The sequence below is a fragment of the Amblyomma americanum genome, chromosome 11 (genome assembly GCF_052857255.1).
Source record: "Amblyomma americanum isolate KBUSLIRL-KWMA chromosome 11, ASM5285725v1, whole genome shotgun sequence".
Lineage (NCBI taxonomy): Eukaryota > Metazoa > Arthropoda > Arachnida > Ixodida > Ixodidae > Amblyomma > Amblyomma americanum.
In genome coordinates this window covers 4,968,930-4,986,922 of record NC_135507.1, presented here as the reverse complement: position 1 = coordinate 4,986,922, position 17,993 = coordinate 4,968,930, and the positions used below count along the sequence as shown (strand labels likewise).

Sequence of the window (17,993 nt, the reverse complement as noted above, 5' to 3'; positions counted from 1 at the left end):
AATTACGCAAGCGTAGTTCACAGTGGTTCGATCTCCTGCTCTCCTGGCGCCGCCACGGTGGCTCAGTGGTTATGGTGCTCGGCTGCTGACCCGAAAGACGTGGGTTCGATCTCTGCTGTGGCGGTCGCATTTCGATGGAGGCGAAATGCTAGAGGCCCGTGCACTGCGCGATGTCAATGCCCACAGGTGGTCGAAATCTCCGGAGCCCTTCACTATGGCGTCCCTCTTAGCCTGAGTCGCTTTGGGACGTTAAACCTCCTTAAACCTGCTCTCCTAGCGGGCAATTTTCCTGTAACAGACAGTTAAGCTCTTTAAAGAAAAACAACCTCGGCTAACCAGTCAGTCCCCAAAAGGACTAACCCCGCAGACCCTATTTGTCGCCTTCATTTCTCAAAGTGTAATTAATGCCTACTGCCTCTTGCGCATTGTTCAGGCTGCCAGACGCACTGAAAGCACGGGCGCACAATTGAACTTTTGTTCAATAACACTTGTGTGTGTGTGTGTGTGTGTGTGTGTGTGTGTGTGTGTGTGTGTGTGTGTGTGTGTGTGTGTGTGTGTGTGTGTGTGTGTGTGTGTGTGTGTGTGTGTGTGTGTGTGTGTGTGTGTGTGTGTGTGTGTGTGTGTGTGTGTGTGTGTGTGTGTGTGTGTGCGTGCGCGTGTGTGCGTGTGTGTGTGTGTGTGTGTGTGTGTGTGCGTGCGTGCGTGCGTGCGTGTGTGCGTGCGTGCGTGCGTGCGCGCGTGCGCGTGCGTGCGTGCGTGTATTCATGAGTGTTTTCAGTGTTTTTTTTTCTTTTTTACATTGTGGTGTGCTGCCCCACACTGTAGGAGTGACTGACTTATTTCGATATTTGTATGGGTAGTTATTTTCCTGCATTGCTGTCAGCTGCCACGCACTGTAGAGGTCGATGGATTGTCAAGCTGCTCTCGCAGCTTTTATCACGGGCCCTTCCCAAGTGATACTGGGAAAACAAACTCAATTCAAATCAAAAGCGGCGTGATGAAAAAAGCGTAGCCAAACTAAACCGACTGTTGCAGCGAGCTTTAAGGCAACATTTGTCGCTCAGGAGGCTTCCACTACATTACGCATTTTATTCTAGACACAAGGTGGCTATAGGTGCTTAGGATCACATTCGAATGTGATCATTGTTTATTGAGCAGATGTAGCTAATTTCCATAAAAAAGTAAGCTAAGTTATGAAAGTAGCTGCATTCAGTCTTTGCTGGGGCATAACTCATTCAGTGGTACTTCTGGAAAGTTCAATGCAGGCTTGCATTGCTGTGTTGCCGGACATCGCGATGAGTTCAAGAATGGCTGGGGCGTTTTCTACCTAAGAAATGAAGACCTGATGTCGTCTCCTCCATGAACTTCACAAGAGCATGGGCTTGTATTTCGAGTAGAGTAGTTGACTTATCTCGATGGAGTCACCTGTAGAAAAAAGAAAACATTATTCATTCTGACCCTAAACACAAGATTTCTTGATGTATAGCTTTGTGATAGAAGGACACAAAATATTTGCTTTAATGAACATAAATGAGCAGAATACTTTGTTTTGAAAGGGCTATAAACGATTGACAGCACTGAAATCAGCGCGTCCATCAGTGATGAAAAATCCTCAGCAACATTATTCGACATGTAGGCAGCCCTGTTTCATGTTTACGTCTCATTTAAATCCAGCATCTGTTGTTGTTGTTTTTTTGTCTTAGAGGGAAGCCGAGCTGGACTAGGCCAGCCGAATTGCATTACCCACGAGTAGCCTGAAGAAGGTGAGGATAGCCAGATGAATAGCACTAAAAAACCGGAAGTCCCGCTTAAATTGGCTGACATGGTTGATGGTGAAACTTTTTCTAAAAAAAAAGTGGTGTTAGCATTCAAAACTTATCCACCACTCACTTTTCTCTTGGTACTCCTGTCAAAACCAGCCGAAATAAGTAAGAAGTACTCACCTGAAATTGACTCTACCAATGTTTCTTTAGCCACCGAAATTCCTTGCTTAGGTGCAAATGTTTCAGCGGAAGAAAGGTTGTTTTGCGAATGAAGCAGTTGGAAGTAATAGGGCGGTAAAGTGAAGGAGGAAATGGGACATTCTCCCGTCCCGTCTCTCGGTTTAATAAGTAGCAGTAGGTGCTTAAATATATTTTAGAGACAGTCACATGCGACATAATTGTTCAGATGACCTACTTCGGGTTGAATTAGCTGGTATTGCAGTAAAGCTGTCGAGCTAAAGACGGCTAACGTGGGGCCAAAACACATAACTTGACAATGCAGAGCAATTCCTCGCCGGTTAGTTTTAATTGTTGACTTATGGCGAGGTTTTGCATTCGGTCATTTTTTTTTTCACTATTTAGTGTGCCGCTCACAGTTACTTTAATCGCATAGTTGCGACATTATGGTTTCTCGCGACAAAGGGAACTGGATTTGTGCACATTTGTTTAGAATAGGGCAGCCTACATCATCTAAAATGGCGCAGTGCTCATCGGATTAGGGGATGTTCTTGAGCTGAAAGGCGCGAAAAAATCGATACATTGAAGAAGGCACGGCTTTTTAATCCACGCTCATGCTAGAGAATTTATTTTCATGAAAAATTTTCACAATTCATTGACACCTGACAGTATTGCCGAGAGGATTTTTTTCTTTTCAGAAAGAGTTTAAGGCAACCAGTTTCTCCACCAGCGTACAGATATTCCAACTAACTTTGGGATGCTCGCAAACATATGATTTTAATCAGGCTCAAGTTGATGATGATTATGAATTTTTATGGCGCGAGGGCATCTATGGCCAAAGTGCGCCATGGCACAAGGCTCTTTCTTTTGCTCAAGATGGGGTCAAAGACCCATTTTCCAAGCATTTCACCCCCGATAAGCCGAGCACCAGGCCAGGAGAATGCTTGTACCCATTGTATCACCGGTGATTGCCAGGCGGCACTGGGGATCGAACCCCGCACCTCCCGCATGCGAGGCGGATGCTCAACCACTTGGCCACCGCGGCGCTCAAGTTACGGTCATATTGTGCAAAATTTGTTTCACTGAAACAAAGCACAGTTACAACTTATAATCACGTGTCACATCTATCACCTGATCATACTCAACAAACTGGCAACATAGGCAACACTGGAACATTTAAGTGTGCAAACCAACTAAGTGTTCGAAATTCAGAAGCTATACGCAGAGGCGTCTATGGCGCAAAGCGACTCGCCTCGTCCATTTTGCTTCGTGACAAGTGCCCCAAACGTTGGGCCGAAATCTGGGAATAACCTTCATTTGCGAAGCTTAAAAGCATTTATAACAGTGATGGATAGCCTTATGTGTGTCTTTAATAAAATAGGTGTTTTCATCATGTTTGTAGCATAATATCGCTGGTGCTTTCTTAATACGTATCCGCAGTTCACTACTATGCTTTGCTACATTGTTTTGCGCGACCTCCGCAATGCACAGTGACCGAAGTGAACATACAACTCCCGTTTCCTTTACTGTATCAGTGCGAAAGCGCTACTTCATTAGCAAAGTTGAAAAACCCGGGTTATGTGTGCAGCATCAATCTTTTAGAGAGCGCCAGTGGTGGGGGTCTTGCGCAGCTGCTCCCTCAACGCACGGAACCAGCACCCCCCCCCCCCCACCCCCCCACCCCACACTGCGCGCGGCTGACGATAGCGGCTGACGACAAGATCTTGCATGCTGCTGCCTTTGAGGCGGTATTGCCTCAAGTGATTTGGCACGTCCTAGTCGGTTTAACTACGTTAAAATCGTACTTTTTTTTTCTTTCACGTGCATGGCGTCACCTGTGACGTCCTTTGATTATCCCGTTCGGCAGTTTCCAATGCGCATTGATTTTTTTAAATGTAACTTTACTTATTGATCGATGTGGGCGTCACCGCATCGTGCCATATCAAAGTGAAAACATTTTTTTTTCTTGAAATTTGGAGACTTTCAAACTTCCGGACAATACCTTCAATAGAAGCATGTTTAAATTTAGTACGTCACTTCCTTTCCTTCTGAAATGTGGACTCAGAGATGTGGTTGGCGGTTGCTTGCTCTCCCGTGAATACACATACCGTATTGAACGCGTACATGATGTGTCCGAAAAAAATATTTGCCATAGGCATTCGTCTTAGCGCAGGACGTGCTCCCGCTACAGTACCTTGCGGTTCCGTAGGGTACTTTTCCAGACCAAACGTAAAGGGTCGTTCCACTTCTTGAAAAACTTCCTCCGAGAACGCCGATTCGTTGAAACGTCGGTGGTGCTCGATGCTGTCCAACAAGGACTCCAAAAACAGTTCCCACCGAGGCATGTAGTAACTGCAAGTATCAAATGTGCTCAAGTAGATATCACTCGCCAAAGGAGGCAGTACTCACAGCTTGTTAAACTGCGATAGGACAGCTGTGAACAGTGCAGGTGAGAGGACAGGAGGAGCACCCACATTACCACTGTCCCCGCTTTGACTAGAATTAGTGTCTGCGGAACAAACGCTGCACTATTTCCTCACGTTCACTAACAAAGGTCAAGATTCTTTAGAGATGGCGATGATGACAATGTCGACTTCTATTTCACTTTCTTTGTCGCCCTTTCCCCGCATCTACCATGATTTTATGAATAAGTCCACGAAATCATATTGACCCACATATAGCACTAAAAAAAATCCGCTTGCATGTTACGTTAATTTGAAGCTGGCATAACGCGTGTTCACACCTGCCTGCGTTTATTGTTTTCGGCATCAAATAACCGAACGCTAGCAACACGAAACGAAGTTTGTAATACGGTCGCACGAATTCTTCGCGGTTATCATCATCCTCTACAGTGCTCAGTCAAGGACACGTGTCTATAATGCTTCTATATGACAAAAAGAAAAACAGAGAATAAAAGTCTTTCCGGCTGTAGGTGTGTATAAAGGCTCTGGGCTTTGAAGGAACAGTCTGTTGACCGTCATCGAGTATACTTTTTTGCGGCAGTCGTAATCTCCGTTCCCAAATGAACGAATACCCGGCTGGGGCACAGGGAAACACAGCACAATTTTAAACGTAATTTTTGCATATGGTAGTCTCGCTTTCTGGCTGTAGACGGCGCCTGCAAACCCTGACAACGGGAACATTGCAAGCAGTATAGTAAATCTATGCAAGTACATGGACACAAAGACTGCAGCGCCGCCTAGGCGATGTGCAGTGGCAATAATCAGTGTCACATTAACGAAGATGCATAGGTTTCGATTAAAATGCAGTTGAATGCACTAAGGGGCTTTTGCACTTGCTATCAATAAAACAAACCTGATGATATGTACCACAGATGCCGATAACCGCTTTTGTGGGCAGCAGTGCGATTCGCAGCTTAGTATAAACCATGCCTTTCTGAAGACATTAGAGGAGCAGATCAGAATGCATATATGAACTCCAGATGACGTATCGGATTACTTTGAGAGCCGCGAAATTTTAACACAGCACAGTGTGACTGTCGGCTTCGGCTTGACTTTCTTTGCCAATTTGTTATATAAATTCATGCCAAGACCGGTAGTCCTGCCTTCGCCATTGCCTTTTTTATGGGAAAAGATTTAAAAGACTATTCTAATATTTTATACTCCTTTTTGGGAGTAGTGTGTCTGTTTAACACATTTCAGAACGCCCAATTTTGATGCAATTCTGATTTTAAAAGTTCGCTGTCCCAATATCAGAGCCACTTGGGCATATAAAACGCTACTTAGCTTGTTCACTTCCAAAGAAAACAAACCAAACGCTTCAGAAAGTGCGTAGATTCACATTCCGACCTTGTGTCTGACGGCTAGCACCCTGTATTGTCCCTGTACCCTGTACCCCGTTCGGCTACACCCTGTCGTCGCTGGTAGCTGGCGGCGTGTTGCTCTGACCGACGGCTTGCATCACGGGCATAGATAGGCTGCTGCGCTTGGCCACGCTCCATCTACAACTACGCTTCCAGTATTCAAACCGGACAATTGTGAATAGTACTCAAAGACTACGCACCTTTTCTATGCGTTTTACACACCAACAGCGATCATCTAGCAATTATGAACGCGGCAGCAATTCTCACCTGCGTACCAGTCCCGACCACTGCTTGGCCGCGTAGTCGCGGATCTGGAAAAGGATGATCATTACACTCACTAGCTTGCTCCAAAGCACGTCAATGAAGTCTGTGATGGCGTGCAGAATTACATGAATCGAACCAGCTTACCTCGCCTTTCGGACCCCACAGTGTTACCTGGTTACGTGCGTTGTACTCATAGAGATCCGACTCCTAAAGACCACGCGGGGAGGAAAACAAACAGGTTAAAGGGACCGACCACCGAACAAAACGTGTCAAGTGTTTATGACGGAAATGAAAATATTCTGCCTGATATTGAGAATTGAGCACTGAAATTTTGTAGAAACGAGGATTTGCAATTAAATCGCATGAAGTGCTACGTTGCGGGAAAATTCATCATCATCATCATCATCATCATCATCAGCCTGACTACACCTACTGCAGAGCAAAGGCCTCTCCCATGTCTCTCCAATTTACCCTGTCCTTTGCCAGCTGCGTCCACCCCACGCCTGCAAAACTGCACTTACGCTAATGTTCAGGTAAATCTTTATGGCTGGATATGCCTGCGCTTAACTTTTCGTATAAAACAAAAACAACCGAAAAACTTTGCCTGCGATAAAAACTACAAATGCAGCAGGTGTGTTCCTCGGAACTAAGAGGACCAAACGCTGTGCTAGTTTCCTACGTTGAAATGAAGAAAAATTGGAGAGGACACTGAAGCTCCGCCTTAGGGGTATGGCGCGATAGTGTAGTGGGTAACGCTTTCTATTCTGAGCAGCATGACACCTTTGAACCCATTTTTCATTTTTTTTAAATTGTTTCAATAAATTAAATGATCAATTATGCACTCTAAATTTTCTTAATTAGCATCAAGCATTGGCTTTACATTCTACGCATTTTGACACCTTCGAACCCCCTTTCCCATTTTTTTATTTCTTTAATTAATCAATTATAATTATTTCATTAACTCCCCATCGCCTATCACAGGCCAATCAATTATGAATCATTAGAACCACAAATTACCATGATACGATTTTTGTGACGCCGCTTCTATGATAGGTCACCGGTTGGAATCCCTGCCACGAGCCTAGTAACTTAACAAGTAAGTTCATGCTGCACGAAACTCTGAATCGTATGACATCATCCGGAACATTCTGCGGCAAACGGTTGGCATGATATAATTTTTTTTACGCAGCCCCGATTATTTCCGACACCCGGTGCTGACCACGCCAACGGCTTTTCGACCGAACGAGCTGCATACGCTATCGCGTAGATAAGACCAAACCTCTTTCGTGGTTCCCCAGCTTCGTGCATCCCGTATCCATGTCCCAAGAAGAAAGTGAGAATCAGAAGCAAGTATAGAATCAAGATCAAAGAACAGATCTTTCATGAGCCACGCCAGTTTCCTGCAAATAAAAAAGAGAAATTAAATCTTAGGCAATAATAGCATCGCAGCTGAGCCCGATTACATTCTGCACAAAAAAAATCTTTAATTATACCATATTCAGAGTGTAATCATTGGTTTAAGCTCACATGCATTCGAAAAAATTAAATACAAACAATACTGAAGCCACATTCAGACGTGTTATGAGACATAAACCCTTCTGTGACATCGACTACTGCATGCTTAACTGTTCGTTTTCGTGTTTTTCACATTTACGCGTAAGCTCAAGCAGGTCTAGGGGAGCTGGGTTATTTCGAAAGTCTACATTTTCAGTGGTTAGGGCGCTCGGCTACTGATCCGAAGTTCCCGGGTTCGAACCCGACCGCGGCGGCTGCGTTTTTATGGAGGAAAAACGCTAAGGCGCCCGTGTGTTGTGTGATGTCAGTGCACGTTAAAGATCCCCAGGTGGTCGAAATTACTCCGGAACCCTCCCTACGGCACCTCTTTCTTCCTTTCTTCTTTCACTCCCTCTTATATCCCTTCCCTTACGGTGCGGTTCAGTTGTCCGCCGATATATGAGACAGATACTGCGCCATTTCCTTTCCCCAAAAACCAATTACTATTATTATTATCAAGCAACGGTGACGCGCAGTGCTGTAGTAGCGCTCAGAACACCCAAGGCATGCACACCTATCAGCTGACAGCTGTTCCAAATGAAATAATTATTACTGGGGCTGAGAAATGTACTCAAACTGTCTCGTGTAAAGCTTAACGGGTATTTTTTTTTCTATCTAGCTGCCGTACTAGTGAAGCGATCCGCACTCCACATGAAATCATCCCGCTAGGTGCTTCTTATGCAGCCCACACCAGTTCACTTAAATATATGATTTAATATGCCGCATAAACATCAGCTAAGTTTGCATATTGGTTTGGTTTTGGGGGAAAGGAAATGGTGCAGTATTAATATCGCCGGAATAGCAGTTTTCGCCATACAGAATAGTTTTTCAACGGCACAGTGCCTCAGTAATTGCGCGCAGCAAACGAACTTTATTAATATTAACACATACTTTTTGTAGCTTGGATGTAATACAAAAGATTTTCCTATAACTGTTTTGTGGCGTTAGAGTAAGCGTGCCTTTTCCGGGATTAGTTACAAACTGACGGCACTTAGAGCTTGGAAGCGGGGAAAATCTTGTTAGATTGTATAGTGCCCAGCCGCGTGCGTTTACTTCACACTGCCCGTTTCACATCAAGTGCAAGTCTAGCTGCGTAGCCTCACAAACCTCACGCCGCGTTCTTGAGGCCCTCTCTAATCACTTACCTAAAGCAGCTTTCCATCTTCTTCCAAAAGCAGGCCCTAATTTCCACATAGGTGGTGTCGATGAGTAGTTGAAGGGACTGGCGAGTCACGTCAACGAGATCGTATCTGCAAGGCGTCATTTTCGAACATATGCACAAACACACATATTACATCCGTCCTTCAGCCTACAGTAGAAATAAGCATTAGCCGGTTAGGGGCTGCGACAGAAGTCACCTTTTAATATCCGCGCCGTAAGGGAACGGATAAAGGAGGGAGTGAAAGAAAAAAGGAAGAAAGAGGTGCCGCAGTGGAGGGCTCCGAAATAATATCGACCACATGGGCATCTATAGCGTGCACTGACATCGCACAGCACACGGGCGCCTTAGTGTTTTGCCTCCATCGAAACGCGGCCGTCACTGCAGGCGAGACGCTAAAGGCGCCCCGTGTGCAGTGCGATGCCGTTCTTTTGCGCTCCTCTCTAATGTTTCAAGTATCAACCAACTAGCCCAAACTCAAATTTTAGTCGAATTCATTTTCTATCAGGCCTGTCCTACTTCAAGGGGTTCACACTATCTCAAGCGGTTTCCTTACCTCGTCATCGGTCTATCTGCTTTATCCGATGACGTTTCCTTTCCTTTGGTACACCAACTGCTTCACCAACATACCATCGGTTCTCCATAATTGTTCCGCTCGAGTCCATTTGTCAGTCCTGATTACCGCAAGATTTCGTAAGGTGTTCTGTATTCCATGTTGCTCCATTTATTTCTCTTATTCGTAGTCTTGTGACCTTCCTTATTACTGACAGCATGGATACTAATGATTGCAAAAAATAAATACATCGACCACCACCCCATTTCCCCGCAGAAAATTATTGAAAATTTTGGAAATTTCAAACTATGATTTGTCTTTGCAGCCGTGCAGTTACGCGACAATATCTTGTAATGTCCCGTAAATAGCACCTGCGCGAGTGTTCCGAGGCGCTAACAAACTTGACCGCGAATTCGCGCGAGGCATTCATGTACACAGACATATCTGCTATGAAGAACGCTATGCTAAAGTAAAATATCAACGGCTTTAAACGTCAAAACAGTTGGTCATTGAATGAATGCATTATTCAATAAAGCAATCAGTGCAGGAAGGAAACACGCGAACAAGGAAACTCTCAACGCTATTTCTTTTGTTGTTTTTAGTCTCCTTTGAAATGAAGAAAACTAAAACACACTGAGACCACGATATTTCTTCTTCCGGAATGGCAAATGCGCACAGCCGAACTTGGCTGACACACACCAGCATTACCAGGCCGTCCTATAAACCAAGTAACTTAACCCTTTCGCCCGCTGATCATGGCGTCGCTGCAGCATAAACAGTGCGGTCGTCTCACGTTACGAGCAAAAACATGCCATCACAGCAAGCAGCTCTGCTGAGATGACGCTCAAGCAGCATATTCGTGTTCGCGTACACACAGTAGCCGCAGTAGCAATACTAACAACGGCAGTACAGCAAGTAACGGAGTCCATTACCGCTAAGGACCTTCCTTTCTCGCACTGCCGCTGGCTCGATTAGACGACTAGGGCGTCACTGTCTCCCCCGATGAGGCAGCGAAGCAGATGCACACAAGATGCCGCCACCATTCGGCGAGCGCGCTTGTTGACACAGACGAGAGCAGAGGCAACTGAGGCACTGCGCAAAGACCGGTCTCGGCGTGCGAGCTCGGAATCCTCAAGACCGAGAGCTGTTTTTTCTGCGCATAAGGTCGCTGCCCGCCCAACGCGGGCTCGGCGTGCTTATTCGAGGAAACCTTCGGCTCCGGACCATTTGGCGCAGGGGAGCGAGTGTCCCAACCCGGACGTTATAATTGCGCTCTGGTTGATAGCTGTCTTCGCGTGTGGAGGCTAGCAGGTGTATGCCCGAATGCGAGTTGGCGAAGAGCCTATTTAGACGCGCAGTGAGAAAAGCAGTGGGAAAACAAAAACAAGAGAACAAAAGGCGCCGGCATAAAGCCGGCGCCATAATGTGAGGGCACACAACGGAGACGACCCACTCGACGACATAACACGACAGGCTATGCCACGTAGCTCGCGTTCAGCGAAGGGTGCGTCGATGTAGCGTTCCTTTGGAAGCACCCCAATTCGGCGAGGTTGTAGTCTCTTCGGAGGTATACCGAAGTCTGCATGGTGATTCTTTCGCAGCAACAAGTTATGTTGCAAAACTATAGAATGCTTCACGAACGGCACTAGTCGAATAGGATGCAGGCACTCAAGTACGAAAAGTCGAGACGCGGGTTGTTGAGAACAGTAAACTGAAAATATGTGGCCTTGTTCCCCGCTTAATAACTCATGAAACCAAATTTTATTTACGGCAAAGCCTTCTGGTTTGACCGGCTCGCACCATTCCCTAAATATAAAAGCAGCTCTGGTTGCAGTGAAAGAAAATACGTGACCGCAATGGCGCAAACTGAGCAGAAATAAACAAGAAAATGTTCAATAATAATAACCACTCCCAAATACAAGAAGCGGTACCTCCTTAAGCCTATTTGATCCTTTCCACTCCGCAATAGTCCCTATCGCACAGATAGTATAAATAAATTTAACAAAATGAATTGGGGGCCCAGACATCAATCATAGAGAAAAAAAAGTAAAAGATGATCATATAAGAAAAGTACGAGCAAGGCTACAAGGCTGACACTATAAGAACGGTTCGTAAACAAGAAACTAAAGTGCGAACATGTGAAGGGTCCGGCGAATACAAGGCGCTTCGTAACAAAAATTGCACAAGGTGGATGGACTCTTAAGCTAGGTCATCGCCCGTCTGTGTAGAGAAATCAAAATTGCTGAAAATTGTGGTATGCAACATAACGCAAGCTGCGGACGAATAGAGTGATCGCTAGATGCGACGGCTACTGCGTCTTTAGTCCTCTTTGATAGCTGACTGACTGATTGGTTGGCTGGCTGAGACTGAGATTGGCTGAAGAAGACTGAGATTGGCTGAGATTGGCTAGAACTTGAGGCACAGAGCCAGAGAAATCTATGCTGCTCGTGAAAACGCACCGAAGCAGGGCAAGAGTAAGCAATGCGCATCAGGCTAGTAGCAGAGCGTGTATAGCTAAATTTGGCGCAAAACAGAATTCTATAAAGCTTTTTGCTGTTTCCAAATGAGCACTAATAATCATTCAAAGCCTTAAGAAAATCAGTTTAGTTTTTGTTGTTTTTTTTTTCCAACACAAGAGACCGACATATTGCACATGGATGCAAAATGGGGCACGGCTCGCCACCCGCTACGTTCCGAAAAATGTCACTTTTTGTGTCAAAAAAATGTTTTTGTACAAATGAGACATTGGATCTTATTCAGAAAAAGGTGGCCATTCCTAATGTGAAAAAAAAGACAGAAATTCAACTTTTTAATAATTTTACCCTACCCTGTTTCCTTAAGGTGTCCAATGAGCAGTGAAACAGCTACTGTGCCTTTAACTTCCTGATAACCTTTTTTTTGCCCACTAACCTAGAGACCCACTTACGCATGCTACTCGGAGGCTGTACACAGACGCACACCGCTGAAACTCGCGAAGTGTGGCAATATGTGCAATAAAAACACAGGCCTTACTTCCGCTTGCTCTAGATTAGTTTGGCGACTGAAGCGGTATAGCGGAAGCGCATAATATGTTTTATTTACTATTGTCGACAGTCTTGCGCAAGAAGTCTCCACGCTGTTTTTCTGCATCAGTAGGCTTCAACAGAGCAAGGACTTACAGAAATGTTTTTCACTGACAGAAGAGGCACCTGCATGGCCGCTTGCTATACCCTATACCCGGGGATAACTTTCTGTGGATATGCTGTGGAAGCCACGAGCGCGCCGTCAGCTTACACTCCAGTGTATTTCGCAAGCGCGAGCACGCTTCTGGAAGGCACCGTCTCGCGTTCGTAGCTTACACTGCACAGCCACAGAAAGCTGGTCCCACAAGATTACCTATACATCAGTGCCTGTAAGCACAGGAGTGAGCATGGACCAGCATGTTGTTTCTTCTTAACCCCCCCCCCCCTCCTGCCAACAATGTTCATTTCAGATCGATCTGTGTCCTCCCCCTTCCCGTCACCTCACCTACAAGAAGAAAGTCACATGGAAAACTGTCAGTCGCGGCGGACACGTCAACCACGCTGCATGGTAATGTATTAAGGCGGTGAGTGCACGTTAAAGATCCCCAGGTGGACTAAATTATCCTGGAGACTACTACGGCACCGCTTTTTCTCTTATTTCACTACCATCGTCCTCCCTTCCCTTAGGGCGCTATTGAGAAGTCCACGGATAAGCGAGACAGTTGCTGTGCCTTTCCTTTTCTTAAAAGCAATTTTCATGAAAACGCAGGAACCCGACCGCGGCGGCTGCGTTTTTATGGAGGAAAAACGCTAAGGCGCCCGTGTGCTGTGCGATGTCAGTGCACGTTAAAGATCCCCAGGTGGTCGAAATTATTCCGGAGCCCTCCACTACGGCACCTAATTCTTCCTTTCTTCTTTCGCTCCCTCTCTTATCCCTCCCCTTACCGCGCGGTTCAGGTGTTCAACGATATATGAGACAGATACTGCGCCATTTCCTTTCCCCAAAAAAAACCAATTATTATTATTATTATTAAGGCGATGAAAGTCGGTAGAAGGACATTCGTAGGCATTTGTTGTTGGGTGATTTTTTTTTTTTTGCTTTTCGTTTCAGACCCGAAAATTAAGAGGTATACGCCATACCGGTTTAACACACTGACAGGTCGGATGAACAAAGTGCCACGCTATCGCAACGCAATGCTGTTAGAATTGTGTAACAGCGTACCGTGCCTTCCTGCTGCCATGTGCAACATGCGCAGGCGCATCGATCTTCCCTTCGAAAATTTCTGTTTCGATTGATGATTCCTTGACACTTTAGCTTAGACATAGCAGGGGCACAGCACTCTGTTGGAGGCATAACCCTCTTAACGTAACTTCTAAAGCTGTTATGAACTAAGGAGACAACGCGGGATTTTGAGGGCGTACAACCTTTGCCTTCCTGACCACTCTGCAAAGAAGATGTAGCAAAAGCCCAGGTCGCACGCATGCGAGCGCTAAGTAATAAACTGGGTTCATTACCTAGGGCTATTACCTAGATGGGCGTTAGGGTCCTACCTGAATGTTGCTTGCTCCGCGATTTCGGGATCTGCGGCTGCTCTTAGCAGGTCTCTCCACGCCATGTAGACTTCCGTAGGATCGTACCACGTCTGGAGAGCGTACCGGGGCAAGAGTGCCAACTTAATACAGTATGGATAAGTAAAAAAAAATAGTTGAACAACCGGCTGCAATGTCACACTATACGCAGCGCTGTGATCTGTTTCTAACACATCGAAGCGGCTCGAAAGGGAGTCACCGCACCGAACGACAACAGGTATTACCAAAGCTGAAGATGCTTCTTTTTTACTATGCCGCAGCCAGAACGATGTGCGAAGCCATGAATATCTCCACTTCCTCGTGAAAAAATTCACTTGACTTCGCACATTAAAGTACTGTGATCCTCTTTGGAAAGAAGCAACCATTTGAAGGAACTTCCTTTTCTAACGCAGTAGAGCAATTGAACGATTTGCCTCATCAATAGGCAAGTGCCTTCATCATCATCATAATGATAATTATGATGAGTGCCCTAAGGTCAGTATATTTCAAGAGAGCCAGTGGTGACGCTTTTTATATAACGTCACTTCCTGCAGTCCTCATCATAATGAACTAAGCTGGCTTTACTGCAGGATCTTCAATTATTCTTGATTTGCGTTAGGTTCAGCCGCGTTATTCGAGGTTATTTCAAAATTTGCTTCCGCAGTATATTATTGCAGTTGGTTTATAGATACACGAATCAGCAATTACGCGCTGCACGCAAGAAACCTTCGTTGATTTCCACATCTGATTAGAGTATGTATATATCTGAGCTGCACTTACAAAACGTCACAGACGCTTTGCTGGGCGGTATATCAGGAGAGTGACCATTCAAGGCCATCGGTAACATGACAGGCGAATTCTGAAGCCAATAGGCAAAGCATGGGCGATTCTCGAGCAGCATTTAATGCAAGATTAGTTCTCCAAGGTTTGCGTCTTCATCTCTGTCCGAAACAGTGCCTCACTGCATTATTTGCCCTATAGTGCCGTCCGCAATTATTTCAGTTTTCTTCTTCATAAGGGCCGTACTATCACGGTGTTCCTTTATACCAGAAAAACCTTAAAACGTGTCCTGCGCGTGTGCGAATAAGAATTTTCCGCAGGCAACGCGGTGCAATGATGCCATGCACATGAGCAGCAAGTCGCATAGCGCCAAGGCGTTTAAGCGAAAACGTGGTTAGTGCGTAACTTCCCATGCTGCAGCACAGGAATTTTATTACCTTCAAAAGCTTTGGCAGCTTTAACCAATTTGCGTTTTCACTGCCACACCCAAAAAGCAAAAAGAAACAGCAGTTCTGTCGCTCGTGCACCTCCGCTTGGTTATTGGATTTCTTTGTGTGCATTATTGCACTCTCTCACGCTACATGCAAAACACTCACCTTATTCTTAAGGTGAAGCGAGGGTCGAACCACAAGTGTGTATTGACCGTGATCCTTGACAAGGGTCTTAGGATCCAAGTCATAGACGCTCCTCTGGAATAGGAGGACATTACGATCAATTATACTTCCTGCCACATGTTGCTGAAATCAGGTTATTGCGTTTAAGTCCCTCAAGATCCAATCCAGAATTTCAGCACACATTCGGGACAGGGTATCAGGCACATCAGTAGCTAGAATGTGGGAAGCAATATGATTTCATGCAGTATTATTTTAAAATATCTAAAATGTCTTAAAAGATCACATCGCTTATACAGTTAATTATTTGTTTAAATATTTATTTCTTAGTGCTTTAAACCCCCATTGAAAGGGTGGATTTCTGCCAACATGATTGTTTCAATGAATGACTTTAATGGAGAGTTGTGTTACACGAATCATTTACGCGTAATGGGGTACAGTAGTAAATGTTGAAGTAACCTTTTTGTGGAGGATGAACCAAACTAATCAACAAGGATGGCCTGAAACGATATGTTCTCACCGCAAGGCGTTCCCATGCACATGAGGCATTCGCTTCCGCTTTGCCGTATCTTCTTAGAGCGTAGTTGGCTATCCTGCGAAGTGTACCACGAAAGTATGCAGTGAAAAAGACGCCGATTATACTCGGCAGTTTTCAACTACGGTTTCTGAAGTAGAGTGCGTTTGATCAATAGAAACAAATTTCAACGACGCAATTTTCCCCAAATTTGTGTCGAGTGTTTTTTTGGCCAACAATCAAAGTGAATTAAAAATATCTCTGTGTGCTGCACACTTTCGATGCGATAGCATTAGTGTCCACAATCCTCAAAAATGGTGGTGTGTGTCAGGAAATTAGCTGATTGGTCGAGAGATGTCAAGTGGCTTTGTGGCGTCGTTACATCCTGCCCATCTTGGCAGGTGGCAACGGGCTCACTAGATGAGGAGGTGCCCTCACCTTAAGACATTATCGCAACCTGCCCTCCGAAGCAGGTGGGGATGAAATTAATGATTGGTAGAAAGAGGTCGCATGACTTACGGACTTCATTGCAACCTGCTCACGAAAGAAAGAAGGCAGAAGGATGAAAAATAAAAAAAATGGCGGTAAAGCCGGTTAGAACCAGTTCCCGGCTTAAACTGCACCAGAGTAGCAACAATGGGGATCGTTAATGATATCGCATTCCACTCTTAAGATATATTAAGTGACCACCAAGTGTTTTACGACGTGGCAGCAAGGTCTTGATGCTGATGACAGCGTCAGGACAGAGAGAGTGATTCTGCGAATTGAAAGGAGGCTCGCTTCTCTGATAGGCTCAAATCACTTCGGTAAAATATAGGGTCGCCTTGAAGAAACAAATCTTAGAACTGCATTGGGAGCCCTAATGGCCCTTGATATCACCGTTGAGCTAACTGAACAAGGAAGCTGGACGAATTAAATGAAGAAAATATCTCTCACCAGTCGCTTACATTGACGGGGGAACTTCTCCACGCGTTTTCATTCATGAATTCAAACATGACGTCATTCTGGTTGATTCCTTCGGGAGTCAAGCCGGTCCCTACCATCGTGGAGCCGTTTGCTTTCGCCGCAATAAACGGACCCTGAGGCACAAACACAAATTGGTGTACACAACGCGATATGTGCACGAATGATGCATGTTTTGTTTCGTAATTTTCGTGGTAAGTCAATGTACACTGTACTATGAACAATAACATTAGTTAAGCATGTTTATTTCCTTTCTAACTCATCGGAGCAATATTTTTTTAGTCTGTTTTAGAATGTCACTGACAGAATATACAGTCCTCGTCAAATGCTCGCAGTCTACCAAATGCCTTGCCGGAGTGGCCTCGCTCTTGTGTGATGGGGTTGCTATCTCTTGCGCTTTCCATCTTCTTGACTTTTTAGATAAAGCGGAAGCTTAACCCTTGCGTCGCGATCGTTTTGGTTGATAGCGGAGAATTCTAGTGGTCGAAATTTGTTGCGTGGTATGGAAGACATGCGCGAATAATTTATCTATTCGCGCTTGATTTTATTTATTTATTCCTACAAGACCACCGAAACACTCCAACCCGATCCAGACTGTCCACCAATGCACACACTCCCCACCGTGGTGCACCAAAATCTTCACAATGTGGACCAGTAGAAATCACCATGCTCTGCTCGGGCCGGTCACGCGTGGCACCGCAGCACGGAAGCGCTACACGCGTTATCTCACGATGGCGATGATGCGCTGCCTCCACGATTCTCAACCTGCATTAAACCTTAAAAACAAAAGCCACACCAAGGGCAAGACTTGAGATAGAAGTAGATGGTACGCGCGCGGACTTCAAATTGTTTATTGAACCAATGCCCCTTTCATTCATCAACAACAATGCACATGCACTCTATATATGCACTCACGGCCTTATCAGACCAAGAAGCACCAGTTCTTTCTGGTACAAGTGAAGCTGACACACTTTTCAGGGCCATATCTTGCTACCTGCAAGGCTTCGAAAACCTCACGTGCCTTTTTTTTTTCTATTGCCCTGCTGATCATCTTTGTATATTTGAAAAGTGGCGCGCATTTTTTGACAGAGGATTGACAATGTTTTGGCAAATGCCGCCTGCACTGAGAACCCAAAAAGTTGCTGTGCTCTTGTGCACGCTTATTAACAGAGGTCCCTGCTTGTCTGAAAAGTGTGTCAGCGAGGCTTCGGTTCACTTGCACCAGAAGGAACTGAAGTTTCTTGGTCTGATGAGGCCGTGA

At 45.3% G+C, this 17,993-nt stretch overlaps 1 protein-coding gene across 1 annotated transcript in view; it reads right to left on the bottom strand.

Moving 5' to 3' along the window:
* Nucleotides 1–1,109: 1,109 nt before the first annotated feature.
* The window catches only part of Naglu (N-acetyl-alpha-glucosaminidase), a 43,234-nt gene continuing 26,350 nt past the window's right edge, over nt 1,110–17,993 (bottom strand). The window contains exons 14-23 of the mRNA XM_077642253.1: nt 16,706–16,848; nt 15,776–15,848; nt 15,241–15,333; nt 13,847–13,938; nt 8,727–8,831; nt 7,307–7,427; nt 6,172–6,234; nt 6,031–6,074; nt 4,135–4,292; nt 1,110–1,425 (exon numbers count right to left, since the gene is read on the bottom strand). Coding sequence (XP_077498379.1) covers nt 1,367–1,425; nt 4,135–4,292; nt 6,031–6,074; nt 6,172–6,234; nt 7,307–7,427; nt 8,727–8,831; nt 13,847–13,938; nt 15,241–15,333; nt 15,776–15,848; nt 16,706–16,848 — 951 coding nt within the window. The 3' untranslated portion in view covers nt 1,110–1,366. The remainder of the gene's footprint in view (nt 1,426–4,134; nt 4,293–6,030; nt 6,075–6,171; nt 6,235–7,306; nt 7,428–8,726; nt 8,832–13,846; nt 13,939–15,240; nt 15,334–15,775; nt 15,849–16,705; nt 16,849–17,993) is intronic.